The sequence below is a fragment of the Chenopodium quinoa genome, unplaced genomic scaffold (assembly GCF_001683475.1).
Source record: "Chenopodium quinoa cultivar QQ74 unplaced genomic scaffold, ASM168347v1, whole genome shotgun sequence".
Lineage (NCBI taxonomy): Eukaryota > Viridiplantae > Streptophyta > Magnoliopsida > Caryophyllales > Amaranthaceae > Chenopodium > Chenopodium quinoa.
The window spans coordinates 3,086,616-3,114,466 of NW_018745410.1; the positions used below are offsets into that span (position 1 = coordinate 3,086,616).

At 36.4% G+C, this 27,851-nt stretch overlaps 1 protein-coding gene across 4 annotated transcripts; it reads right to left on the reverse strand.

The window, feature by feature from the left end:
• Positions 1 to 12,399: 12,399 nt before the first annotated feature.
• LOC110713145 lies at positions 12,400 to 21,684 on the reverse strand. 4 transcript variants are annotated; one of them, XM_021891618.1, is made up of 6 exons: positions 21,402 to 21,684; positions 19,347 to 20,136; positions 17,746 to 17,936; positions 16,890 to 17,113; positions 13,234 to 13,561; positions 12,400 to 13,108 (listed from the first exon to the last, which is right to left on the reverse strand). In XM_021891618.1, the coding sequence occupies exons 2-6, from the start codon at positions 20,104 to 20,106 to the stop codon at positions 12,659 to 12,661; spliced, it is 1,953 nt and encodes a 650-aa protein (XP_021747310.1). In that variant the 5' UTR covers positions 20,107 to 20,136; positions 21,402 to 21,684; the 3' UTR covers positions 12,400 to 12,658. The 4 variants fall into 4 exon arrangements, with proteins under 4 accessions (XP_021747310.1, XP_021747309.1, XP_021747306.1 ...); XM_021891617.1 differs by having other exon boundaries at positions 19,347 to 20,139; XM_021891614.1 differs by having other exon boundaries at positions 19,347 to 20,318.
• Positions 21,685 to 27,851: the final 6,167 nt, after the last annotated feature.

Sequence of the window (27,851 nt, forward strand, 5' to 3'; positions counted from 1 at the left end):
CTAAAATATTGTGATCACTTGATTAAATAACAAGATTAAAAGGAACCTAAACCGGTTGTCCAAATTATCTTATTAGGCGTGATTTTAAATTACATATTCCCTTTAAACATGCAATATGGTGATCATAAAAATAATAGAATAACATTAATATTGAAAGCAATTTGACAATAATTCCACAATATAAAATCGTTAGAAAAATAATAGAAATAAAAGGAACATAATTCTTACTTTGATTCTGTTTGTTTGCAACTTTCACTCATTGGCTTAAGGACAGAACCACGAGTAAAGTATGGACTCCTTGGAGTACTTGAAGAAGGAATTTTGAAAAAAGAAGGGTAGGCTAGTGTTTAGGCTAGAGCATAGAAGAGAGAAAAATAGAGAATTAATTGATGCCCCATACATCAGAAATGAAGAGGTATGTATAGAAAAAATGTGCTGAGGGAACACACGAAACCCTAAAATGATAAAAACCCTAAAAACGTATCCCGCGACACGGCAAACTGTATCGTGACACGGGAAATCCCACCGTCAAACGGGAAACATTCCCGTGACACGGTTCAAATTTTGTGTGACGCGGGAAATATTTAGTAAACGGGGGAGAAAACGCGTTAAGGGTTTACGCGGAAAGGACACGGAAATTCCTATGTCACAACAGGTTTCCCGTGTCACGGGAAATCCCACCGTCAGACGGGATAGTTTCCCGTGACACGGTGGACTGCTGTCGTGACGCGGGAATTTTCAGTCCGCTTTTCCGTCTAAATTCATTTTTAACCCTAATTTCGTTCAGCATTTTAAGTGTCGATTGATAATTTCGGGCCTTTTTCTGATTTATTATTATTTGGGCTAAAATAAGAAAATAAGTAAATAAAATAAATAAAAGGTTTTGGCCAAAAATAAAATAAAACAATAAAATAAAAAAAGGTTTGGGCTAAAATTAAATAATAAGTTTGGGCTGAAATTAAAACTATGGTTTTACCAAACATCAAGACTAATCCATGGACTATTCAAAAATACGAATTAAATCAAATACGATTTTTTAAGCACTCTCGGGATTAAATACTGAACCCGGCCAATAGTGGCGGTGAAAGGTTGTTCATCATCGGGTTTGGTTTTAGGGAGACATTTTTAGGTGTCTACAATATGTTTTCCCTTTGCTTTTCATTTTGTTAGCATCCATCTCTCACCATTTTGACTTCCTAAAATGAAGTCACATTGCTAGGTTATTGTGCTCTGATTTGAACTTCTTGTAGTGCCCTTTGTTTTTCATTGGCATTTTACATTTTTTTATTTAAATCTGCTGTTAATCTGGAACTCATTTACATTGTATACTTCTGTTTTTTGCCATTCACCTTCTGTTCTTTGCCATTTGCCTTCCGTTTTAGGCCTGTATGTTTAACATGATATGTGGATATCTGCGTTTGTGAAGCATCTTTTTTGGGCTGGAATGAAAACAACCTAGAGGGTTGAGAGCATACATAGTTTCTTTGATGGTTATTTGAGCAGGCATACTTTACTTTGTGAATTTGTGGAGAGATATTGTGAAGCTCTAGAGTTTAGAGCTGTTAGTGAGAAAAGAGCTGATGACAATAATTCTAGATATGTTAGGCAACCCATGACAGCCTTTCCAGCTGAGTCTTTCTTTCGGAAAATCTATACCGATGCGAAATTCAAAGAAGTCCAAAAGGAGTGCACTAGGCTGCTATATGTCACGGGTCTAGAGAAGAGGAAAATATTTGACACAGTGATAGAATATGTTCTTGAGGATATTATTTGGTTGAAACCAAAGAATTCAAGGAAAGAAGGACCCTCGCAGAGGAAATGGGTCTACAAGGTTACATACAACAGCAGCACCAAAGAAGCCAAATGCGAATGCAGGTACTTTCATTGTCATGGTATCATCTATCGCCATATGGTTTTGGTGTACCAAATGAATGACTGTGGAGAAAATCCCGACAAGTACATCCTCCGTCGTTGGACAAAAGAAGTTATTAGGAAGCACACTAGAGTAAAAGTGAAGTACCATGATCCGACCAAGACGGAGGTGGTGTGTAGATTTGATAAGATAATGGCGAATTTTTCTCCCAATTGTTCTAAGGCATCAATTTACAAGAGTGCGTCCGATGTTGTGTTGAACGGTCTGCAGTTGCTTAATATCCAAGTAGAAGAGAAATTGTTCATGCTGACCCGTAATAGTTCTGACCTTTTGGGGTGTACCAGGACACCTTCCTCTGTGTGTTTTGAAAAGGAGGCTACACCACCTACTACTGAAAACCAAGGCAGTTGTGCGAAGGACCTCTCTCTTCAACTTGCTACCATAAAGGACTCACCCATTTCGAAGAAACCTCCTCACCGTACGACTAATTCGAGGTACAAATCATGTGTTGAAAAAGCAAAGAAATCGGGTAAGAGGAGCAGTGGGAAACAAGGAACAGCTGCTGGTGGTGGGACTCAAAACAACCCGTATTCTTTTTTTTTCACAGATAGGTTGTTGATTGTTGTCGCTACAATGAAGTGTTACATTTTTTAAATTTGAATTTAAAGGTGTTTGATTATTGATTGCTGGTTTTTTATTAACATAGAAACAACATCTACCATTTCTTATGATGGGTTATAGTCCTCATTGTGTATGAGGTTTCAAATGACATATCGTGATGGTTCTTTAGGCTATTTCACCTCTTTGTCTGGAGTGCAGCGTCCTCTTTCTTCAGGGGCTACTAATTCTCCATCTCAGAGGCCCTTTTATCCCCCATATTTTGTGTCGTACCATCAATACTGTCAAATCCAAGGAATGGCGATGCAAATGGGTGGTTATAAGTCGCTTAATACAATTGTATTTCAGTACCCGTACCTGGTGAGGTCTGGAACGCCCGCAACGCATGGACGTATGAGCCAAATTTCTAATTGTGCTCTGTCCAACAACAGTACAAATTAGCTTAGCAATCAATGCCCCACCCTTTTTGTGAAGTTATTCTGGAATGTGGGTTATGATACTGGTTAACACTTATTAGCCACCTGAAGTGAATAACCTTTTGTTTTAGTAGGGCTTAAAAATGGTATTCAGATCAATTTTTTTGTAAAACAAAATTCTAACTTATATCTTTTGACAACTTGTAAGTATGATGGGTTGTATGATATGGTGGCGGGTATATGTGTTGCCATTTTTTGTAAAGAAAACTTAAGTCTATTGGAAACATGATGGATGGTTGAGAAATGTTTTATATGCTTTTCTATGTTTTATATGTTTATATGTTTTTTGTTATGATCTGGGTCTCAGGATTTAATTTGCAGAGGACATGATTAAATGTTTGATTTGTAGAGGACCAAAAATTAAATGTTTTGATGTGTTATATATTTTGAATTTTAGTACCCACACTTGTGCTACTGAAACTGTTTAAAGGTCCAACTAAACTGCTTAAAGGTCCAACTGATCTGCTTAAAAGGTCCAACTGAACTGCTTAAAGGTTCAACTGAGAACGTCCAACGTAATGTCCAACTAGAACTTCTTAAAGGTCCAACTTTGTAGTATTAACTTATTTGAGTCAAACAAACCAACCATTGTTCCAACTGAACTTCTTAAATGTCCAACTAAACTGCTTAAAGGTCCAACTGAATTTCTTAAAGATCCAACTGTGTAGCATTAAAATATTTGAGCTATACAAAAGGGGGTGCGCTGAAGTATTGATGAACATTTCTTAGGAGGATACTACTGTATTTGTGTAAGAGGAAGATACCCCTGTACTAGTGTTGTCATTTAGTATTTTTAGCTGTAATTTATTAGGGTGCCACTGAAAATTATTAGGGTACTACTTTGTACTTACTATTATTGAAGTAGGTAACCGTTGTACTGGAAGCATCACTCGGTGAAGTGATGTTAACTACTGTTAAGTAAGGGTTACCTTTAAGTCAAACAATGGTACCATTGAGATAAATTAGGGTACCTCTAACTCTACCTAGGGTATCATCATTTTAATAAGACAAAACCAATATGTTGAACATGCAATTTTGGTAAAATAATAAGTAAAATAATAAGTGTATAATGATTTAATTGGTTAAAGTGAGGTATTAATTAATCAAAGCTCCTTAACACTACATGTATGTATTTTGGAACTCTGAAGTGGGAAGAAGATCACACGAACTTGTTACTTGTTCACTGAGAGCATTTGGATAAACCTTGTGGTTTGTACCACATATACATTTATGTCTTTAGTATTACCATGAAACCATGATTATTAATACATTTATGTCTTAAGTATTACCGTTTAAACCAATTGATAGGATGTTTCACACTTGGAATTGTTAGTGTCAATATATTTTTATAAAACTTGCTTACAAGTGGCGTCTTGATTATATTCAAATGTCCATTTATGCTTCGCTTTTGTACCATTGAAAAAAAAAACCATGTTCAGCTTAGCAAAGTAAGTTGTTATACCCCGAAAAGGGTTTCCACTGTAATTAATTAGGGTACCTTTCTAATTTATTAGGGTACCTCTTGGTACGAACTATTACTGTGGTAGGTAACCGTCGCACTGGAACCACCTATCGACGCACTGGTGTCACCAACTATTAAGAAAGGGTTACCTTTAATTCAAACAGATGTACCTACAATATAACTTAGAGTACCTATAAGTCTTCCTAGGGTACCATATTTTCAATAAGAGGAAACCAATACATGAAACATGCATATTTTATGAAATAATTAGTGTTTGACGATGAAGTGAAAGGGATGTATGAGTTAATTTTAGCTCCTAAACACTACAATGACAAATGTCAAATGCGTGTATGTCATTTGTACCTCCTAAATAAAGAAGATGATATGAACTTGTAATGTTCTCACTAAGAGCATTTGGATAAACTTTTAGTTTTGTACGTTTGTACAGAACTACGTTGATGGTCTTGAGTACTATCGTGATAGCCAAGTTCAATACGAATTTCGTTTTGTTCATGTTTTGCAAGGGTTTAATACATTTACGTAACACTTTGGGAGGAATTGACATACGTAAAATTCATTATGTGGTAATTGTCCTTATTGAAGAATTTAATTGTTTATTTTTAAACGTCCATTTTATGTTTCGATTTTGTACCATTGAAAATACACCATTAACAACTGAAATTTGATTTTGTACCACTGAAATATGTTGTTGCACAATAAGAGGTACAAATAGAGATAATGGTGTAATAAAAGAACAAGTTGTTGTTTACAAGCCCAAAGCCCAATGATGCCCATGCCCATGTAGCATATGTGTCGGGTTTGAGAAGCGCCAATTTTTTTATGTTTTTACCGCTAAAAATTTTTGACCACCTAAAAGATCTTTCATTCGCCTTTATAAATATCCAAATCCAATTCTGTAAACGAAAGGATGTACACAAAAACCGATTCAAGAAATACAAAAACCATGTCTTTAAACACAACCTCTTCAGTTGGCCATGGAAGCAATTTTCTGACTGGTTCTGGCTACATTGTCTGGGTGGCTGCTAAGCGTTGCAACTGTTGGGGGGAGGGGGGAAGCAATATCTGAATTCCGTATTTCCCTTTTCAAGGCTAATCCAAGACGAACATACTACAAGTGTAGGTCTTGTTCTTTTTGGCAATGGGCAAGGGAGGAGGATATGATTAGAAGCACCACCAACAATGGTTTAGTGAGATTTGGCAGAGGCTTGATGTAGTTGAAAAAAAAATGCTACTACTATGAAATATGTAATACTAGCATTTGTTGTTGCTCTGGTAATGCGTATCTCTAGCTGAAATATAAAGTTTAGGATTAATGTGATGCCGATAAATTTTAGTGGTATCTTAGCTATGTATGTTTTAAAATGCTTAAAAATTATGGATGTGCTTAGAGTGGAGATGATTTCAATAAAAACTTATTGTGTCTCTACTTATTTTGCCTTTTTTTAAACCTTATTGTTGCCTTACAACAAAGATATAACACTAAGGTAAATAAGAAGGAAAGATATAACACAAAGTTAAATAAGAAACAAAGATAAACCATAAAAAAAATTAATAAAATAAACATTCAAGCTTAAGAGATCGGAAAGCGTTGGTCTTCGGAAATTTTTCTTCGGAATATTATCGCAACAAACATTCAAGCTCTTTTCTCCAGAGACGCGTGGGCATATTATCAAAGCTCTTTTGTTCAGAGACGCGTGGACATATCATTCAAAGCTCTTTTGTTCAAAGACGCGTGGACATTTCTTTCAGGCTCTTTTGTTCAGAGACGCGTGGACATTTCTTTCAAGCTCTTTTTCTCAAGAGACGCGTGGGCATCCTATTATCAAAGCCCTTTTGTTCAGAGACGCGTGGACATATCAAAAAAACAAAAAAGCTCTTTGTTCAGAGGCGCGTGGACATATCAAAAATAGAAGCTCTTTGTTCAGAGACGAGTGAACATCGAAACAGCAAGATGGCGTTCCCTAGATTGTGGAGAGTTTTCACAAACAATTGAAGGTGATTTCAAGCGAAATTAACTTCGATCGTGTTCCCTTAGACGTGGAAGATGGTCATAAAGCGGAAGGGGATTGTTTCAGGCGAAGCAATCTTCGATAGTGTTCCCTTGGACGTGGAATATTATCAAAACGAAAGAGGATCGTTTCAAGCAAAGCAATCTTCAATATTGGAAGCAGTTACAAGCATAGCAGTTTTTAAGCGGGATGACATTCTCTTGGCAGGAGGTCATCAAAACAATAGTAAAGCGGCAGCAAATCGGTTACCTTCAGAGACATGTGCTCGACGGTGCAAGATACGCGTTTCTTAACTCTTTTATCTGTTTAACTAACGCTAGTTTGCAGGTATCGGTGTTACACGAGTGACTTAGAATCGCAGAACGTTCTGAATCATTCTCCGTCCCTATCGATACATTGACTTTCGTTTTCGAAACTTACGTTTCTCCAAACTCAGTCAAATTGGGGGCTTCTGTAGACACCCATTTGTGTCTCCCCAAAACCAAACCCGGTGATGAGTACCTTTCGCGTCGAATCATAATCGAATGAAGTGAAAGTGTAGAAAGTTTAGTGTTGCGGGTAGTTTTAATTTTTTTTCTTTTCTCTCTGTTTTTGAAAACTTATTTTAAGAAAACAGCCAATCTAGTTTGGTTGGTCCATGATATGGGTCCAATAGTAGTGTCGTTGGATGGGGCTTGACAAGAGCTTTCCAACGATATATTATAAGCCCAATTCCGATGAATATTGAGGAAGTTGTGGCCAATTTACTAAATTGGGCCCGTTTGAGCCTTATATGCGGCCCAATAATCTAGGGGAGGGCCTAATATAGATTTATCATTCCTAATGCAATTAGGAATGGTTTTAGTATTATAGATTCTTCTAGAAGGTTCTTTTCATTCCTAATTCAATTAGCATTGATAAATTGACTTTTGTTGATTTTTCAGAGTTTTAATTAAAATCAAAGAGCATTTTTTAGGGAAATACGATTTTATCCTCCTGTACGGAAATTTTTATCTGATTTTGAGAAAATGCGTGATTATCTGAATCAGTGCCAAACGCCAGCTGTAGGGCTTGGCGCTAGCATTGGCGCCTGGCGCCAATAGCCAGCGTTGGCGCTGGTTCAGTTTTATGTGCGCCAGACTCTGTTTTGATATTTTATCTTTTTGGCTGATTTTCTTTATAAATAACGTCGTAAAAACTCCATTTTTATTCATCAACAATCATCAATTCTCTCTCATTCTTTTCAATAATAAACTACCAACTCTCATCAAGATTCTCTTTATTACTCTCTCTCTTTTTTCTAAACTAGTTTTTCTCAAATATAAAAATTCCGCATTCATTAGATCTAGATACATCTAGCCATATTCGAAGTTGCCTTCGCCCTAGACGTGAAAGGTTTAATTTCTGAGGGTTTGGTCCCAAATCTCTATTTCAATTATTTAATTTAATTGTTTTGTTTATTATTTTCCTTGAAGTTACTAACGTGTGTATTTTGTTATTAGAAAGAGATATGAGGCATCAAAGTAAGTGTTTTAATGGTTTTTATTGATGTTATGATATAGAGATCATGCTTATATTGTTATTATGATATTTCTAGTATCATGTCTAGGGTAACTTTAATATTAAGAATGATTGTTATGATGCTTCCTATGTTCTTCCTAATATTTATGATTGTTAGTATCATGTTATGGTTAAAGATTTGATTTTTATTGTTTAGTGACATGCTAGGGTTTGTTATTAATCTTGTTAGTATCATGCCTAGGATCTTGCTATTATTATGCTTTAACATGATTCATGATTATTTTTATAGTTGTTATAATTTTATGATTATTATTATTATAATTGATATTATGATTATTATAATTATTATGATTATTATTATGTTGCTTGATGCTTATATTATTTTATTTATTGCTTGATCACACCTTTTATGCATGTGTTAAAGGGAATTTGTACTTGCAATCACGTTTAATAAGATAATTATTAATCTTGTTTAAGGTTAATATGATTATAATTCAAGTGATCGCCAATAATATTTTTGTTTGTGCATTAATATTCAACCAACATAGATAAACAGGTTTAGTGTTAATCCTATTGATTGTATGTTAGTCAGAAAGCGCACATGAATACAATCTGAATAAAGAAGAGGGCTATTACTAGGGCAGGTTCAATCTCTTTTAAGTTGGATTTATACCTTCATCCCCGAACCCTATTTGGTTCAAGACCTTATGGAGTTGACGATCTCTTGGATCGTTAAGGGGTGTAACCTTCACCTCGTGAACGGTTTACAAGTTCCTAAAAAACTTGTTGGCGACTCTTTTGCTCTATCTTCTTCCCTTTTGGACGCCACCGTACTTTAGTGTATGATCACAGTGGGGTTCAAGCTAAGGGGATTAACGCTTGAAATTTTCCCTACAAACACAAAAATTAACCGTAGTCTTATCATATCAATAATTAAGTCATTAGCATAAAGGAATTCTAACATAATAGCTAACTCCCGCTACACTTGCGTTCTTTTACACAGACAAGTGATCGTTGTCTGAATTCACAGCTCCATCTTCATTCCCCCCTCTGTCTTCGTACCAAGTTGATGTAGGGAGGAGTCGATCGGGGCTTGGATAGAATTTTGCTCCTGGCTAGAATTATTAAACTAAAAAGACAATTATTAATAAAAAATAGTAACATGGAAAAACAATTACTACTTACGATCGGCTTTGGAAATAAGATTAAAAACACAATTATTTTTAAAACACAATGACCTTCAGATTTTAACACAATTATTATTTACAATTGAAATACATTAAAATTAAAATTACGAACTGAATACCCAATACCTGAACATCGACGCCCATTTGGTGCCCGTAGCTAGCGTCACCCATGTAAGTCACCTAAGGATAGACGTCGGACTTCTGCCAAATTAGAAGCACAACATAATATAGTACCCATTGACCATCTCGAATCCATCAACCCAATACACCCCTTGAAGGACTTCTCTCACATACCCGAGCAAAGCAGCGTCTAACATTTCCGGGGAAAAAGCATTGTATAGCTTGTTGAACGTTTCCTTGAAAGAAGGACGCTTCACGTTCCGTGCATTCCACACAATAAAAGTAGCAACTTTTGGAAAATAGGGAGTGCCCAGAATGTCTTCCGTCGAGCCACACACAGAGATACGGTGGTACCGAATCTTTTTTAAGGGTGTTTTACAACTGAAAACATTTAGACTAACCAATTTAATGTTGGGATTGACCTGCATCACATGAATATCAGCAATTTTAGACCCTATGAATATGTGCCTTTCATTTAGAGGAATGGTGTAGATGGGAAGGTGGTCGGTCATCACAATTGACTTACGATCGAAGACAGGGATCAAATCCATGGGTATGAAGGGAGCACCAACGACATCCAAGGATTTTTGACACAACTACCTTGTGAATACCAGGACACCCTTGTGGAGGTATCCTTCTAGATCGGACATAGTAGGATAGTAAGCAGCCCTTACATCAAAGTCACCCACCTCAGCTCCATCACGCTGTCGGGGATGAAGGTTGTTGTCTTATCTTCAAATGACGAGGGAAAAGACTAGGTCGCTGACTAATACTCCCTAAGCTAACAAAATTTTAAAATCAGTTAATAAACCTAAATACAAATATAGAGGTAATTCAAGAGTCGAACCACTAGGAACGGTTACGTTCAAGTTCTCTCAATCAATGTCTAAGCTAGGTCGAAGTCTAAAGATAAAAGGTAAACACTAACCAATTACCAAAACGAAGAACCAAACAAATAAAGCACTACAGAATGGGGATCAACGAGTAATCATGACAATTGTAGCAACTCGGGAACAATATGCAAATCAATGGTCGCGAAGATTAATAGTAAGAGCAATCAAAAGAGCTCGACAAGTTATCTCCTAGGGGTTTAGCTAGCGCCAACTACGAGAGACTCTAACTGACCTTCCACAAATTCCACTCACGGATCTCCCTTATTTTCCCAATTCACCAACAGCAACAACAGCTTCTCGCTACTGAAAAACCGAACAGCCACAATTGCAGCCGCACCTGACCACCGCAGCTCCTCCACTTCGCCACCAGTTCAGCTCCCAATTCTGCCACCAAACGCGCAACCCCTGCTCCAAACCAGCCACCAATTTCCTTCAACTACCACTGCACAAATCAGCCACCTAGTCACCAATCCGTCACTCCTATCCCGCAGCCACCAACGCCACCTTCTACCTCCGCAAGCCGCAGCCACAAAGCAGCCCCCTGCTCCACCGCAATCAAGGCCACCACGAGCTGCCTCCTTTCGAACGCGGCCGCGTACTCATTTATCGCGGCCGCGCATTTCTGACTTCGATTTTCGGCCATTGATCTTGATTCACTTATGATCGAACAGTTGTGATGGGGTGTGATTTGGGGTGATGGTTGTGCGTAACAGGGGATAATATCCCACCTTCAAGAGCAGCCAAAAATCGAATGTTGACTTTGATTCCTTAATTGTTTTTTTTTAATAGCACTCGTCGTTCGACACCGGCACGTTCTCTTTTATTTTTCCTTTTAATTTCCCTTTTTATTTTCCTTTCATTTTCCATTTCTTTTCTTTTCTTATTTAATTTTTATTTCAATTCCTTTTCTTTTATTTTTCTTTTGTTTTCTTTTCTCTTTTATTTTCTTTTTACTTTGTAAATATAAATACCCATTTTTAGGTTAGAGAGAACAATGAGAATTACAAGTAGAATTAGAATTACATTTTTCCTCATATTTTAGGAGTTTCTCTCTCTAATTTTAGGGTTAGTTTAGGAGTAGATTTAGGGAGAGAAAGTGAGAAATTTCAATGGTGATTTGATTGATTGAAGATTCAAAGTAACAATGTATTGAAGATCATCAAAATCAATCAATGAGGATTTCTAACTCAATCTTATTTTATTGCTTTGTTTAGTTAATTCATGTTTGATTTGATTTTGATGTTTGATCCTTAATTAGTGTAGTTTTTCTTGATATTTTGTTATTCTTGATTTCTTTAGTTGTTTGGTGGTTAGATGATGATGCTAGGGTAGTTGTTTGGCTAGGGAAAGGGAGAAACTTGTATGATTAATTGATTGTGCTTAATTTGGGGATTGTGTTGATTGATTGCTGAGATTAAGGGCCTGTTCTCATTGACTGAACTCAGCTGAACTGAACTGAACTGAATTGAGCTGAAATGAACTGAACTGAATTGAACTGAAATGAACTGAACTGAAATGAATATTTTATAAGAGAAGGAAATTAGGAGCTGAGCTGAACTGAACTGAACTGAAATGAACTGAGCTGAGCATAACTGAACTGAACTGAATTTCAACGTAAGAGAACGGGCCCTAAATTGATTAATGTAAGCTTGCATGTGTGTAATTCGATTAGGCCTTAAGCATTATGCTAGATTGCATTGTAGTTTCTAATGATACGTACCATTATTTAAGAATTGCAATTGTCGATTGAGCTTGGTTAGTGACATCTTGGAAAGCTTATCAAGTCTACTTTCCAACCCAATTCAAATCAGGTCAAAATCATTTATAGATTTTTAGATATGGCCGTTTTAGTATAAGGGTGTCAATTTTGGGCCGAATTTAGTGTTTTGCTCATATCTTGTTCGTTTTAAATCGGAATTGGGCTTATGATATACCATTGGAAAGCTTATTGAAAAGCATATCCAACCAAATAATATTTGTATCAAAATTATATAGCCACAAAATCAGATTCTCTCGGTTTTGTGATATGGATACCAAAAGAGGAAAATAAGCTATAGTTTGGGAAAATGGGTTATGAATTGGGTTGGTTTACCAAATATATTGAATGGAAATATGGATTTAAACACTCCAAAGATTAAATACTCAACCCGACCAATAATGGCGGTGAAAGGTTGTTCATCACCGGATTTGGTTTTGGGGAGACATTTTTAGGTGTCTACACATAGTAAATGTTAACAACATTATTAAACAGAGGCAGTATATTAAGTTATTAATTCATATATTGGGTTCCGAAACAACATATCCAAGTCCATTTATGCGCATTCTACAATTGGTAACAGCTGCAAGTGGAAATTTTAATTACGAAGATCAGCAAAATGAATTCATCATAGTAGTGTTTAGTTAAAAGCTTGCATATGTATCAAGGAACACAAAGCCGAATTGCCGATGACAATAGCACACAAATTTTATCAGACCTTGGGCGATAAGTCCTGCAAAATTTTAGCCATCAGCGTGGGTGTTCTCATCAGCGTTGTAAACTTGGTCAGCGTGGTTAAGAACAGTCTCGAAAAACTGCTTGCAGGCATTTGAAAATTCTGTCAGTTTTTCAAATACATGCGGTAGGCTTTTTTGCAGTTTACTCAAGGTCATGGCCCTGCTAATCTGGATTGAACTCAAATACTTAGCCTTCTCATTTTCATGCATCTTTTGTAAGTCACCAACTTTTGCACGTTTCACAGATAATGGATGCTTCGGGCTGAAACCAGATTCCATATCTGCAAACCAATTGCTTACTTGAAGCTTTTTTTCAATCTCACTTAGTGACTCTAGTTCCTTCAGCCATTTCCTCTCCAACTTGTCAACTTTTTTCTTCAGGTTGAATTCTTCCTGTTGCTGCAATCTTATGGATCGTATAACCTTAAGAAAGCTCTTAATGGCCTCTGAAACAACCTGTCATTTACGAATGTGTAATTTGAATAACATTAATAAACTCGGACAAACCAGCTGCAGTTTGTGTTGTATTAAACTGAACCCAAATCTAATATGTAAATGACACTTATTAAACAGCTCAGTACCTGAGCAGGTAGTCTATCAAGGGCAACCAGCCAATTCTGGCAGAGTGCTCGGACCTCAGAAGGACAGCAGTTCTGATTTTCACTGTCTATACCACTGTCAGTAAGCTGAATCCACTTGCACAGGGATTCTATGTAATCTCTTTGGAACTTTGTGAGTCTACAAAAGCTATTGTACCAAAAGCTGACCCCACCCTCAAGCTGCATAGCTGCTTCACGATGATTTTCAGTGATTGGTTCTGTGTTATGACTGGTTAGAAGTAGCACCTGCTGTGAGATTTGAATCTGATTTTGATGGCATTCATTCATTGTTTTCCACATTTGAATGAGCCTGCGAAATGTCATAATTTAGTTTTCTTTTGAGGGAAAAGGAAAATCACTTGTTATACAAAGTATTTCTATGCTTTAGCATTCATCAAGAATCGACAAATGGTCCACAATTAATAGTATCATATCAGAACAACACTTTTTTTTTTTTTCCAAAATTCAGCCAAATAAACTCAGGGAATCTCTCCACATCTCTCTTTTGAATCCTTGAGTTTCTCATCAAGATCGCCGCAGCCCTTCTAAGATGGCAAGTTCAAGAGAAGAACTTATTTGTGTTTTAAGGTGGCGACCAACAAAGGCCAGCTTCCTAATAGTCAATGGAAGTGATTAAAACATACAAAATACGAATATGAAAGACCATATTCTATTTGCTAGAGCAAGATAAATGATTTCAGAGTTGAATGGGTTTTTCTTTAAGCAGTAGTAAAGATCCTCAGGACTCTTTACAAGATCCTTTTTTTTTTTTTTACTACAAATCCTCAATGCATAAATTTTACTCTCCTATAGACACCAATGTTCATTTTTCTGGTGTAAAATGTGCCATGAGTACTAGGTATCCAAACCTGAATTGATAGAACTAATCAGAAAGATATGAACAGCAGCTAGAGTAGAGGAATCCTATCAGTGGCATCACTATCTCCAAAACAAAAAAAAGGAAAAAATCCTATGCCAGAGGTAACAAATTTTGAAATATGGAGATATACATGCACATTTGAATGAAGATGATATGAATTACACCAAATACGGAATTAACAAACAACCCAATGTATCGCACTCTAAATATGAAATTAACCACTTATATCATTGAATATAGAGTCAAACATATAATCTACGCCCCAATATATATAAATAGAAGCTACTTGAAAACTGAAGAGTATTTTACAAAAACAAAGATTTTATTACTATTAAATCAACCAAACACCATTTGAAATTCAGTCACGATCCACTAATTTTTAAATTAATTCAATCTTTGAATATAAATCAAAATTCTGAGCTAATGAAGAAAAAGAAGGGTACACAGAAGTTATGAGAGCTCTCTCACCAGCTTTCGCATGTGACTTAAAGGTTATAAATTGTAGAAGATTAAGAGAGTTAGTGAGAAAGAGAATACTTTATTAAGATAGATGGATCACTTAAGCAGAGCTTATCATAATGAACTTAAAGCAAGTCAGGACATGTAGAGGTGATAGTGAAATAATGTTTCATGTCGCAAAGTGATGCTAACATGCTAACATTGTGAAATGAGATCTGCATGATTGCTATTTAGGAGCAGCTAAGCATGGCTACTCGATGTCTAATATAGGCAACAAATTATTTGCGTGTATAAAGCAGATACATGTAAGATACATGTATGGATCAGGTCAACGACCCAAGTCAACCCTTGTGGGTATACTCGAGGCGCAAGGAGGGGCAGCAAGCAGCATAAGGAAGCCACATTACTTAGCAACATGACAAAGTTAATTAAGAGAAAAGAAGGAAAGCAAGCAACCAAGTTCTTATATGTCTTTGTATGGCTTTTCTATTTTAGTGTTAAGTATCACACCGATCACATGTAATAGTCTTAAAGTCATCCTTGACCATTAGCCTTGTTGTATAAGAAAGTAGTAGTAGCAACAAGGGAGGATCATCCAGAAATTTGAGTGAACTCATTGAGAGATTTGTAGCCTCAAACTACTTGAGAGATTTATAGGCTAAAGCTATAATTATCCCCCATTAGTTTGTAATTCCAATTAATTAGTAATCAATCATCAAGCTTCCCTTCTTAAATTAGTGCAAATTATTTACATTAGTGTCGAGTGCAAACCGAGTACATAACAATACAATTGAAAACATGGGAGCTTATAAATACTTTCAGTCCCTTGGGACCAAAAGTAGCGTGCATTTATGGTTTAAAAGAGATACCCCCTTTATCTCAATTTAGCGTTCCACTTGTCTTTTTTGTTTGTCCAATGTAGTTTGCTCTTTATTTTTGGCTATGGCACAGTACTTTTTGAAACACTTCTTTCTTTCCACTACTTAAAGCTATGGACCCACACTCTATCTAATCCGATTATAAAAAAAACCCCACCATCTTCCGTAAATACCTTCGATTTCATCATTATTGGAAAAATTGCCCGCAATAATCCGACCTTTTGGCCGTCCACTGAAACTAATCCCACCTATGGATTATTTTTAAATAATCCCACCTTTATACCCACTCCGCTATAAATGGTCCCAACTGGTCATGTAACCTGTTATAACAAGTTACTTGACACGTGTCCCCATGCTATTTGTCAAAAAAATAAAATTAAAATAAAATAAATTTTAAAAAAAGTTAAATGTTTTTTTTAAGAAAAACTAAATAAAATTAATAAATAATTAAAAACTACCACCAGCCCCAACCACCCCTGACACCTCATCCCCGTGGCTCCGGTCACCCAGACCCCCAACGCCGGCGGTGCCCTGAACCCCCTCCCTTGAACACCGCGCCTCCCTCCATCACATAACCACCGTCTCCTTCCCTCACGACAGCCCCAACCTCCGTCACGAAAGCACCAGCCACCAACCCCAACTCCAGCGTCAGTGCCATCGGCCACCAACAACTCTGACCACCCTCTCCCTCCACCTAAACCGCCGACTCGGGGTCCCCTCACCCTGAAACCACCAACCAGTTAACCACCCTCAAAAACCCCTTCCCCCGTCTCGATCCCAGTCCCCCTTCCCTACCCCGTCCAAATTCCGGCCGTTCCCCCCCGTCCCGATTCCAGCCCCCCTTTCCCGATTTCGGCACTCTCTCCTTCAGGCGATTCCGGCCTCTCTCTCCTTCCCCTTCCCCGATTTCGGCAGCTTGTCACCGATTCCGGCCTCTCTCTCCTTCCCCTTCCCCTTCCCCTTCCCCTTCCCCGATCAGCGCGGTGGTGGGTGGGATGGCGGTTCTAGGGTTTAGGTTAGGTGGTGGTGGGTATGGTGGTGGCTGAATTGGTGTGGCTTAGGGGGTGGTGGTGATTTTTTACTACTTTTTATTTTTATTTTTTAGACTAATCAAGAAGTGACACGTGTAAATTCTACTTAAAAAAAAAAAAATTTACCTGCTCAACCGGTTCCAAGGAAAATGGGACCATTTATAGCGGAGTGGGTATAAAGGTGGGATAATTTAAAAATAATCCATAGGTGGGATTATTTTCGGCGGACGGCCAAAAGGTCGGATTATTGCAGGCAATTTTTCCTAATAAGGAAAATAATTGGTAACTACACCACAACTTATTACCTAAAACTATGCACCAATAAATACTTTAAAGGCATAATAAAATTAGGTAATTTTTATCAGATATCAAACATTTAAAGATGATTACCCGGTAAGTAACGCAATAAGCTGAGGATGCATCTCCTTGTCTATGATTGTTAATATTGATGCAGATGTCTTTTTCACTGACTCTTGCAAACGGACAATATCAGATTGCAAATTTTCGACAGCAGACCACGTTTTCTCTATCTTGTCCAATTCACCATTATCATCTTCTAGCTTTCGTAATGATAAAGATTTTCTCTTATGCTCCACTTTTAACATCTCCTCTTCCTGCATACATTACAGCATTATCATTTAAACACTTGAATGAAATGATGCCTTTTTTTCCCTTTTTTTTCTAATTTTTTATAAAAATAAGCTGGTAGCCATGGTTTAACATTAGTATGTGTTTATCTGTACACTCATTTTGAGGGTCCATTTCAGGGAAGCTTATATTTAATCTTTGTCATTCCATAGCGCTGAAGAAAGTTTTAGGCAGTTAACAACAGTACATAATCAAACTAAAGTGAACGGTGCAAACTTGGGAGTCTTGGTATTGGTACCTTCTTCTAAGACTAACAGATCAAGTTCTCAGTCACAATACACTAGACTCAATTATGAAAATGTACAATATTAACAGAAAAACCAACTAAATTTTATTCTCTTTTACCTTGAAAGCTAAATCATACATGGTATTATTAGTTTTTGTTACCCCGAATTTAGCACAACCTGAACACAGACAGTTTGGGTATCCTCTATTGCCTTTGGAAACCATTTGATCTTTGCAAATTGATGGTTTTGGTCATTTTTTTAAAATTTATCCCACACTTCAAGTGTCCCAAAAACTTCAAGTATTAGTTGAATCATCCAGTCAGTCACCTATGATTACTAAAATTTATGTATATAATGTGTTTAGAATTTACCCTTACTGCCGCGTAGAGTGTCAGCTCTTCAGCATAAATTTTCTCAAGCGAGACGCAGTGTGCTCCAGGCTTGCAAGGTTCAGTTACTTCAGTAGGGGTGCTGGGCTCCAAATTATCCTTCTCCAATTGCAGTGATCTAGATGACAAGTTCAATGGCAGAGAACTCAAGCGACCAGAGTTGTTCTCCTTCCCTGAAGCAGATAGAAAAACAGCATTATTAATTGTTTTTTCAGCTGCAAGTTGACTTGATAACTCATGAGAGCTTACTAGAGATAAAACTAAATGCTATCAACGATAGTGTTACAAAATTCCAAGAAAAAGGGTTTATGATTTTAATTCAATTTGCTACAGATTGACATTGAACTTACATTAAAAACAGTTTTCCAAATAGGAAATAGCATCCAGCTGACAAATGAAAGTTTGTCAGTTAAGCAAGTTTATCAGTTTACACTAAAGCTAGTTTTGTCTTCAGAGTTTGGAAAAAAAAATAAATAAATCAGTTATGCTCTACACATCAACATGCATGTCCCGTGAAATTGCAACAGAAAATTACATGTCATCTTTTTTCCTTTTTTTTTTTTGCTCAGCAATGTTCAGAGGTCAATGCCTTAACTAGACAGCGAGTTGAAGCATCAAAATCTGATCCTAGGTTGTTGTACCATGACTATCAAGTACTAATCCTTCCAAATAACTAACTACTTACGAAACTACTTAATCAAAGTTAACCAGCTACTGCTCTACCCAGAATCAGCTTTGGCTATAGCCAACTGGACACTGCATATTTGACGCACAAGCTGCACACTTCTAGTTCACTTCCTAAACCATGATTAGGAAGCTTTTGACCATACGCCTACTTTTCCTGTGAAACGTGCTAATAGAAATATCACCCATCTTATTATATGAGGTAGTTCAAAGAGGTGGTCCTCGATCAATGTCAAACACAATCATTCTTTCAATCTACTATTACAAATAAACTAATAAAGGCTCTCATAAGATGTCATGCAACTGAACCACATTTTGAGTAACTTGTACTTTTATAAAATTTTGAGTTGCAACAAGTATACATCTACCAAAACAACCTAGGACATCACTTATGTAATAGAACAGAAAAATTTATGTCTAGATATAAAGGTCATCTAGCGCAAGATACCAACTATAACATTGCCAAGTTCCCATGTATATACAGGTTTTAGTGGAAACTATTCACCAAAATTTATCTTAACTCTTTTGAAACATGTCCCTTTCATAATCAAATTTGTTACAAGTCTTACAACTGGCAGTTACTCTGGAGAAAGGATATGATTTAGTGGCTGATTATAAGTCCAAACTTCCGAAAGGAACAAGAAATTGAAAAAGCAACCAATTACAGTTAAAAGGGAAAATAAAGCATACTTTCAAACAAATAAAAGCAAGCTTGGAAGGCAAAAATTCAGGACCTGAATTGTCTATTATGATTTTACAAACGAACAAATATGCATATGTATGATATTAGAAGTGAAATGGTTGAAATGAAAATCAGAAGCGATAAGCTTATTGACATTTAGAAGAAAACTCAAACAAGATGGTCATATGTAGCAATATAGTAGAGGATAAAGACTTGCCCTTTTTTGCTTTCAAGTTGTGATGCAGGGAAATATTACTTGTGCTCATGTCTACTAAAACTGCTATCTCCTTCCCACCTGCAGATGCTTTCAAGAAGTAATCATCAAGCTCCTTAACTATGCCCGATAATGTCTTTCTCTTCCTCCACACCACCATGGGTCTATCTACCATATGATTCATCTTTCCAGTCACCAAGGACAAATTATCATCAACATTTGGCGAATTTGTTCTAACAGCATCAGAGGTTTTATCAGATGTAACATGCACTTGATCATCTTCATCAAACTGTGTTCTTGCTTCAGCCCAATTTTCTTCATCCATGTCTTCAACCAATACACTCTCTACTTTATCTTGTCCCAAAGAACTCTCAAGTAAGTCACAGGGATCCCACAGGCGGAGAGACAGTGGAGGGGGGCAATAACTACCCTCACCAACCTCAGTAATCTCTTCTTGTGCTTCCTTTCCATTTTGATTGTCTTCAAGCTTCTTTGAATCAGGACTATCAATTGGAGGAGGGCGTGGAGGTGCGGGTGGAAGAGTGAGAGGTGGAGATGATCTCACTTGACTCTCAAACTCTAGCGACTCTAACTCAGTGTATTGTCGCAGGGTTATGCCAGTGTCTTTCAATGCCTTCAAGTATGCTAAAATGGCACTGGCAAATTCTTTCCTGTAGCCTAACAGTTGTTTCACAGTCCTCTTTCTTTCCTTACAAATCCGTACTCTTTCTTCGTTATCAAACCTTGATGAAGCACAACCCATTATGCAAATGTTCAAGCTGATTCTTTATCACTTCTACATCCAAATAACGAGGAAGGTATCATAAAAAGAGAAAAAGCTTCACATGTTTCCACTTCTTTAAATATCATCCTATGTCAACCCAAGGCCACATGGTGTACTAAGACTTACAACACTTCCTATCCCTCTATCCGCCACACCAACAGTAATTTCACAGAGAATAATTCATAATGAAGCTGCAAGGGAAAGAAAGAATTTAAACGAATGCTGTTATCTAAGAATCTCAATACCAAATACCAAATCAAATAGCACCATTAGACCAGTTTCTCCTTCCATATTTCACATGCCACTACTTTTGTCAACATCTTGAAAATTTGCAAAACACCAAGATTACAAAAGTACCAAATATATGAAATCTTCTTAAATAAAATTAGGTAGCTAGTAGCTTAATATTTCTATACAAGTGCTCAAAATTATTACATATGCAAGCTCATAGACTAATTCACCACCCAGGGGAGGATCATAGTCGATGCTTGTAGGTTTCCGTACCACCTAAATTTTGTTGAGCTATCATATATACTACCTCCGTTTTTTAACATGTACAACAAAGGAATATTTTATGTTTCACAATTAATACCCTTTTGTTACCAATGGCTGAAGGTTCAAACTTCAGCCCCTTTTATTTTCCGCTGGTGTTCTCAACCCCCACCCTACCCCTGACCGCAGCAATACTGCTGTAGGGAGATATCTCATAGTAAATACAAACCATTAGCAGATTACTCTTTTTCTTTTCTTTATCTTTTCTCCTAGATTTTGTTTTCTACCTCCCTTTAAAATCAGTTACCAAAAAAAAAAAAAAAAAAAAAAAAAAAAAAAAAAACAAGGGAGGTGCTAAATTGCCAAGCGCACAACACATTACATTAGTCGATCAAAAAAGTACTCAAATAAAAACTACTTCAGAGGAAACCAATTATATAATTAATACACTGAAGGGACAGTAAAACAGGAACACTGACAAAAATTATCTACTATATAATTTTTCCAACAATTATACATATTAACAACAACCAAAGCAATAAAAAAAAAAAAGGTACAAAAAATAAAATAAAAAAATAAAAGAAAGGAGCAAAACCAAAATCTCAAACAATAAAATCAACAAAACTTAACAGAATGGTTTCAGAAGAATGTTAGGAAATATACCATGGGTGGAACTCAAACCCAGAAATTTGAATCCTTAATACCAACATTTTTGTTTATTTGTATCAAAGTTTCCATAAAAAATTAATTAAGAAAAAAACAATGAAAAGAAGAGTTTTTACCTGGGAAATTGAAATGGGTTTTTGGAGCTTTGGAGAAAGAAGAAGAAGATGAGAAAGAGAAAAGACATGAACTTTTTATTGCTCCAGCTGCATGTTGTGTCGTAGAAGAAATTTTTCTTTTGTTCAAAAGTTTTATGAAGTTTCATTTGTCACCACCTTTAAGTCCTTAACCTTTAAGGCTTTGTTTTTTGCAACTCTTGGTAAAAGGTGGTGTTCTGTGCTTTTAAATTCTGTTTTTTAAGTTCATAGTATATCCTGCTTTGAGTGCTTTTGTTTTTATTAACTTTATAAGCAAACACTTTTTCTATCTTTATTATTTTGCTTTCTTTTCTTTTAATTATTTTATGAGTGTGTGTTTTCCCTAAATAATGTTTCAAAAAACTGTAATTCCAAAAATGCAGTCACTTTTTTTATTAATTCTAAATATATTGTCCACGTCAGCAGTTTAATTGATTATATTTTTTATCCAGTTTTATCACAAAACTGCTACTTCAAATAGGGAGTTAGATAGGAAAACCGCTACTTGAAATAGCGGTTTCCACCATATAATTACACCAGTACCGCTACCTCATCGTCACAAGATTTTCCGTCACTAGGTTGATAATGTATATATAAATATAGTATGTAAGATCTAACAAAAATAAGTTTGATTTAATTTGGAGTAGTAACAATCAGAGCTCAGGTTTGATTTTTTTTTAATTTGATTTGGAGTATTATCAATCATATAGCTTGATTTCAGTATGCTCTTTTGAATTTGTCCCTTGAATGTAGTGGATTTGATAGCTTATTTTAATAATAATAATTTTTTTAATGTAAAATGGGAAACCGCTACTTTAGTTAGCAGTTTTCTGCATTTGGAAACCGCTAATTGAAATTGCGATTTTGGGTTGAATCGGATGAAAAAAAAAGTGAATTAATGCTTAAATGATGACGTGGACAGTATAATGAGAATTTGTAAAAGAATGACTACATTTATGGAATTACATTTTTTGGGAGCATTATTGAGGGAAAAAAGAGCAGGGTGACAAGATCTTATGATGTGGGTGTATGGAATTTGGTGGAGGAAGTTGAAGAACAGAAGAAATGACATGTGTTGTGACATGAATTCGTGCTAAGCTACTTGGTGGCTAATTCTCGAATTTGACTGGCCTTAAACTTGAGTAATTGCTTAGTCTAAATGGAAAGTGCACCTTTAAACAACTATAGTTTTTTTTTAAAATAAGAAATATTCGGTTGATTCAAGTTGGAGATGAAAGTAAAGTCCAAGAGCTTTCTAACGATAGGTTATAAGCTAAATTTAAGCGAGAAACAAAAAAAATTATGCACAATTGAAGTTAAGGGCCTGTTCTAATTGACTAGATTGAGCTAAACTAAATTGAACTGAACTTATTGGAGATGAACTAAACTAAACTGAACTGAACCGAATATTCTATGAGAGAAGGAAATTAAGATAAGAACTGAACTGAACTAAACTAAAAATAAGATGAAGAGAACAATCCCTAAGTTGTCGTGGCCAAAAGTTAGCCAAACCTCTTGAAGGTTCATCCGAACTTCCTTTAATCAACAACTTTAAAGATCGAGGTTAAGCTTCATGGTCGTTCTCTCGAACCGACCCATGGTTCGCTTGAAATTTTTAGATGTTTGCCCGAACCTACCCACGGTTCACCCGAACTTTTAAGCGATTCTGCATTACTTTATATCCTTTGTATTTTTGCTTGTTTGTGTAACATCCACTAGTGGAAAAATATCTATACATAACAGGCAAAAACAGCACATCCGTAACGGGTAGCGGCTGTTACGTATACGGCCGTTACGGATGGACAATGTTATTTGTAACGGGCAAGTAAAACGTTCATTACAAATTTGTAAGGAGCAGGTAAAATGCCTGTTATAAATAACCCATTATTTGTAATGGACATGTCAGACGCCCGTTACCAATAAATGGGTTATTTGTAACAGGCATTTCAACCGCCCGTTACAAATACATTTAGCTCAAATTAAAAAAAAAAATCCCAGTATAATTTGTCAGGCTGTCACCATTTTGTACTTCATCATTCAATGTAAATTATTATTTATTACACAATTTTTACCAAGTACATTTGGCCACAAGACTAATAAAAAAAAAACAAGAAACAAATTTTTTTTTTTTTTTGAAACCAAGTCTATTTCTCATAAATTGAAAATAATATTGCCTCACATCACAAAAACTACAGAGAAACAAAATAGGAGATTGAGTCGAAGAGTCATCCAGAACTACTACTCAAAAGTATGAAAAAATTTCAACACCTAATTCACTTTCTGCCGCAGAGCTTAGGTGGCTGCCTGTTCTTCATCTTAACACCAGACATGGCAACTTGAAGGCTTCTGTTCACAACGCTTAACCTTGCGAGGGCATCTTGCTTCAAGTCAGACCTGTAGTAATTGTCGGCAACCTGCCATACACGAGCTTAAAATGTTAAGATCAAGTAAACACCAAGGATTCTACTTTAGTTTTTTATCAAGTCTTTTGAACTTCTATCTCTAGGAGAATCCCTTCCAAAATGCATGCAGAATTAACACACTACTCCAGTCCTCATAATTCATCAGATCAACTCAAATCTTCAAGATCCAACAAAATTTATTAAAAACTGAAAAAAAAAAAAACTTCACAAAATCCCAAATGTAAGATAAAAACATTATAATTCAAAAAGAGAATTAAAAGTATCATACCTCAGAGAAGAAGAAAAGAAATTCTTCTCGTCGTTATTCCGAATCTCTATCATAATCGCATAAAAGTGAACAAAACCGCTTTGAATTCCTTAGCAAAACGGAGGGAGGAGATTGAGTGAGGTGAGAAAGAGAGAGAGAGCAAGATAGAGAGAGAAAGTGAAAGTTTTGCTAGCTATGTACTGAAACCCTAATAGTCCAATGTAATGGGCTTACTCCTTTCAAAAAAAGTCTTTTTATATCAGGCAATATTGCCGGATACAATTAAATGATTATTCGACTTGGCCGTTACAATTAAATGTATATTCATAACGGACAATATTTTTCCCGTTACAAATAGTTATTATTTGTAACGGTCAGATATATTGGCCGTTATGAATAAACTTTTCGTAACGAATTTTGCTATGCCTGTTACAAATGAGGCGTTATAAATGATTTTTTTTCCACTAGTGACCCAATAATTCTCCCTTTTTCAAACCATTTAATTTAAATAAAATAGAGGAGAACTATTGACATGTTACCGCCACGTGTTAAAACGTTAAGGCTTTATCAAAGTATCGCAGTGGAAAAAACAAAATTATAAGTCTTAAAATAAATAGTTTAAAAAACCAATAAGTCAAAGCTTACAAACTAGAACCATAAAGGCCCTTATCTAAAACCAAACCAATAGTCAAAATCCAAAACATAAATGAGAAGAATTAGGGAAGCTAACTAAAGAGGAGAACAAATGCCTCTTTCTAGCTTCAAGATTCGAAGGAAATGTGGAAGGGTACGTGAACATGGGATACATGTTCATTAAAAGATGTGAGGAAATAAGGGAAAGTGGAGAGATGAGTGGTGAGATTAGATGTGGGGGGATGATTTTAATTATTGCGAGGAAGCTAGGTTTTGGGACTTGGCTAGACCAAATGACCCCTGTTCATGGCCCCATCTTACTTGATCTTAAGGCACTTATTGATATGAAGTTCCTTATTGAAATTCCGGGCCAAAATATTCGCTATAGTTGGAAGGTCAATGGGAAGCATTATCGCACTCTCCCAAATCCGGCGGTTAATAACTCGATGGGAGGCACGTGGCAAGTGCCACGTGATCAACTCCCACGTGGCATGGGCGGCGATGACGAGGATGTATCTATACCTCGTCATATGAGTACATCCCCCATCCCCCGATCTATGGTAGATTGTTCGTCCTCCTCCTCTTCCCTCTTTGATGTTGAAAATGCTTTCAACCAATTGAATCTAACCAACCAAAGAATTCTTGAACAAAATGAGTACCAAAGTTTTGTAGCGGAGAGAAGCTACCAACATCAAGTTAAGAGGGGAGACTTTCTACCTTACCTCAACTATCCAAACCATCCCGTTCAACAAGGGCCGGTTTCGGGTTGGCACAATGGTCAACCCACCTACCCTTATTGGCAAGGCCCGCGCAGTTCAATTGAGAAGCTTTGCTCCTTTCCCCCTTATGACTACACACAACCCGGGGGAAGTGATTATAGGGGCGACCCTAGTTATTACTGCGTTCCCGAGGTTAGTGGTGCTAGTTCATCTTCAGAGGTACTTGATCCCCCCCTAAAAGGGCATTACAGGTTTCCACTCGGCTATGATGGTGGTTGGGGTGAGCAAGTTATGCCGAATTATGTTCACTATCGCACTTGCCCCAACTATGATCTACCTCCTTATGTAGATGCCCCGACCGGTTCTAGTGATGTAGATTTCAACTACAATTATCAATATTTGCCGGGGCGCCGACATGATTAGATGATCTAGACATTCTTGTTACCGTTTCATTGCCCCTTTCACTTCTTGGGACACCGAGGACAGTGCCAATCCCATGCTTGGGGGAGGTTACTTCATTGCCTATTTTGTTTCATTGAAACGGTGACTATATGTCTAGCTTGGGGGAGTATTTAGGCCTTGTATTGAGTTGGAATTTGATGTTGCTAGTTTTGTGCTTAATGTGATTTTGCTTCGCCTATCTTGGTTGGTTAATTAATGGTTGAATATTTGCATTTTAATGAGCTTGGTTTTGTTTATGTGCTTCCCCATTGATGATGATATTTGTTGATGAGCCTCCTCTCCTTCCCTAAAATCCAAAACCCAAAAATCCAAAGCCCTTAATCCAAATTCTTTAGTCAGCATCTCCTCTCCTTTTCTTCTCCTCTTCTCTCCTAATCTTCTTTAGCTAGTTACTCTTCCCTTAATCAAAATTCTTTAGCTAGTACCTCTTCCCTCCTTCTTTTTTTTTTTAAAAAAAAAAGTTAATTAGATTAGACTTTGTATATATTGTCTTTGCTTGTAGTTATTTGGCTTGATGATTTGATTAGTGTCTTTGATGGTAAGACGAATTCAAGTGCGCTTGTGATATAATTGCCTTAGTTTTGCAAATGACAGTTTATTTATGAATTATGGAATGATTGTTTAACTCTTATGTGTATGATCCACTAATAAAAATCCTTGTTTGTTTTGCTACTAATCACTATTCTTTTATCATCTTGTACATATGAAAGATACTACATCAAGGTCAATGGTAACTCCTTTCCTCCTATTCTTGTGTTATATTCCTCTAAAAAAAAATCTTTTTGCTTTTAGACTAGTCCTCGATGATGATGTTGGATTGCATGTGTTGGATATTTGCTTTCTTTTGGTAATAAAATTTCGAGCATGGTTTAGATGCCCTTGGTTGAACATAACCTTACCGAATGTACGAGACTTAAGGTCTAGGATTGTGGTAAGAAGGTGTCACCCATATCAAAGGAATTTGAACCCCGAAAGGTAGTAATTGATCCCACATTGTTCCCAAAAGTGAGGTTTTAATATTTTTCAAGCTTACTACATTTTGAATGAGTGGCAAGGATCCTCTTTGATTTAGTATCTAGATCGAGAACTTGAGTCCCAACTCCCAACATCGCGGCCTAAACTACTCTTAGTGATTGATAAAGGTTGTCATGTATTGTTTATTCACAAAAAGTTAAGGCATACTGTAGGCGTCGTTCGAAGTGCGCCTACGTTAAAGCATGTGGTGAATATGCTTGGCACTCATAGGAAGTGGGAATTGACATATAAAATTAGGGAAAAGGAAATTAGGGAGTCGCCAACAAGTTTTTAAGAAACTTGTAAACCGTTCACGGATCATAAAAGACAACCACGATAAAGGGACAACGATAGGCAACAACGATTGACCCGTGAAGGTTACACCCCATTTATAATCCATGAGATTACTAACTCCATATGGTTTGGAACCACGAAAGGAGGATCGGGGATGATGGTACGAAGTGAGTCATGGAGTCACATTCGCCCGTATTGGCCTCTACTCGATTCTTATAGTGAAAAGTAATTCCTGCGATTTCAAAGGCATACAAACAAAATATTCAATTCGCTCCAAACTATTATTAAGCTAAATTGGTTGAATATTAATGCAACATGTAATTCTAAAATATTAGTGATCACTTGATTTAACAACAAGATTAAAAAGGAACCTAAGCCGGTTGTCCAAATTATCTTATTAGGCGTGATTTTCAATTACATATTCCCTTTAACATGCAATATGGTGATAAAAAGTAATAATAGAATTATCATTAATATTGGAAGCAATTCAACAATAAATTGTTAGTCAAATCAAATATAAATAAACCTAATCATGATACTAGCAATATTAAAATAAAATAAAAGTAATTAAATTAATTAATTACTCACATTTCGCGCGTTCATTTAAATTGCTACATCATGAATAAACTGTTACTAACTT

Coding starts and splice junctions, on each gene's coding strand:
- LOC110713145 (XM_021891618.1), bottom strand. CDS start 20,106: ATGGGTTGTGCTTCATCAAGGTTTGATAACGAAGAAAGAGTACGGATT. Junction 17,937..19,346: donor CAACTTGAAAGCAAAAAAGG/GCAAGTCTTTAT, acceptor TATCTGCTTCAG/GGAAGGAGAACAACTCTGGT. Junction 13,109..13,233: donor TTGATAGACTACCTGCTCAG/GTACTGAGCTGT, acceptor CGTAAATGACAG/GTTGTTTCAGAGGCCATTAA.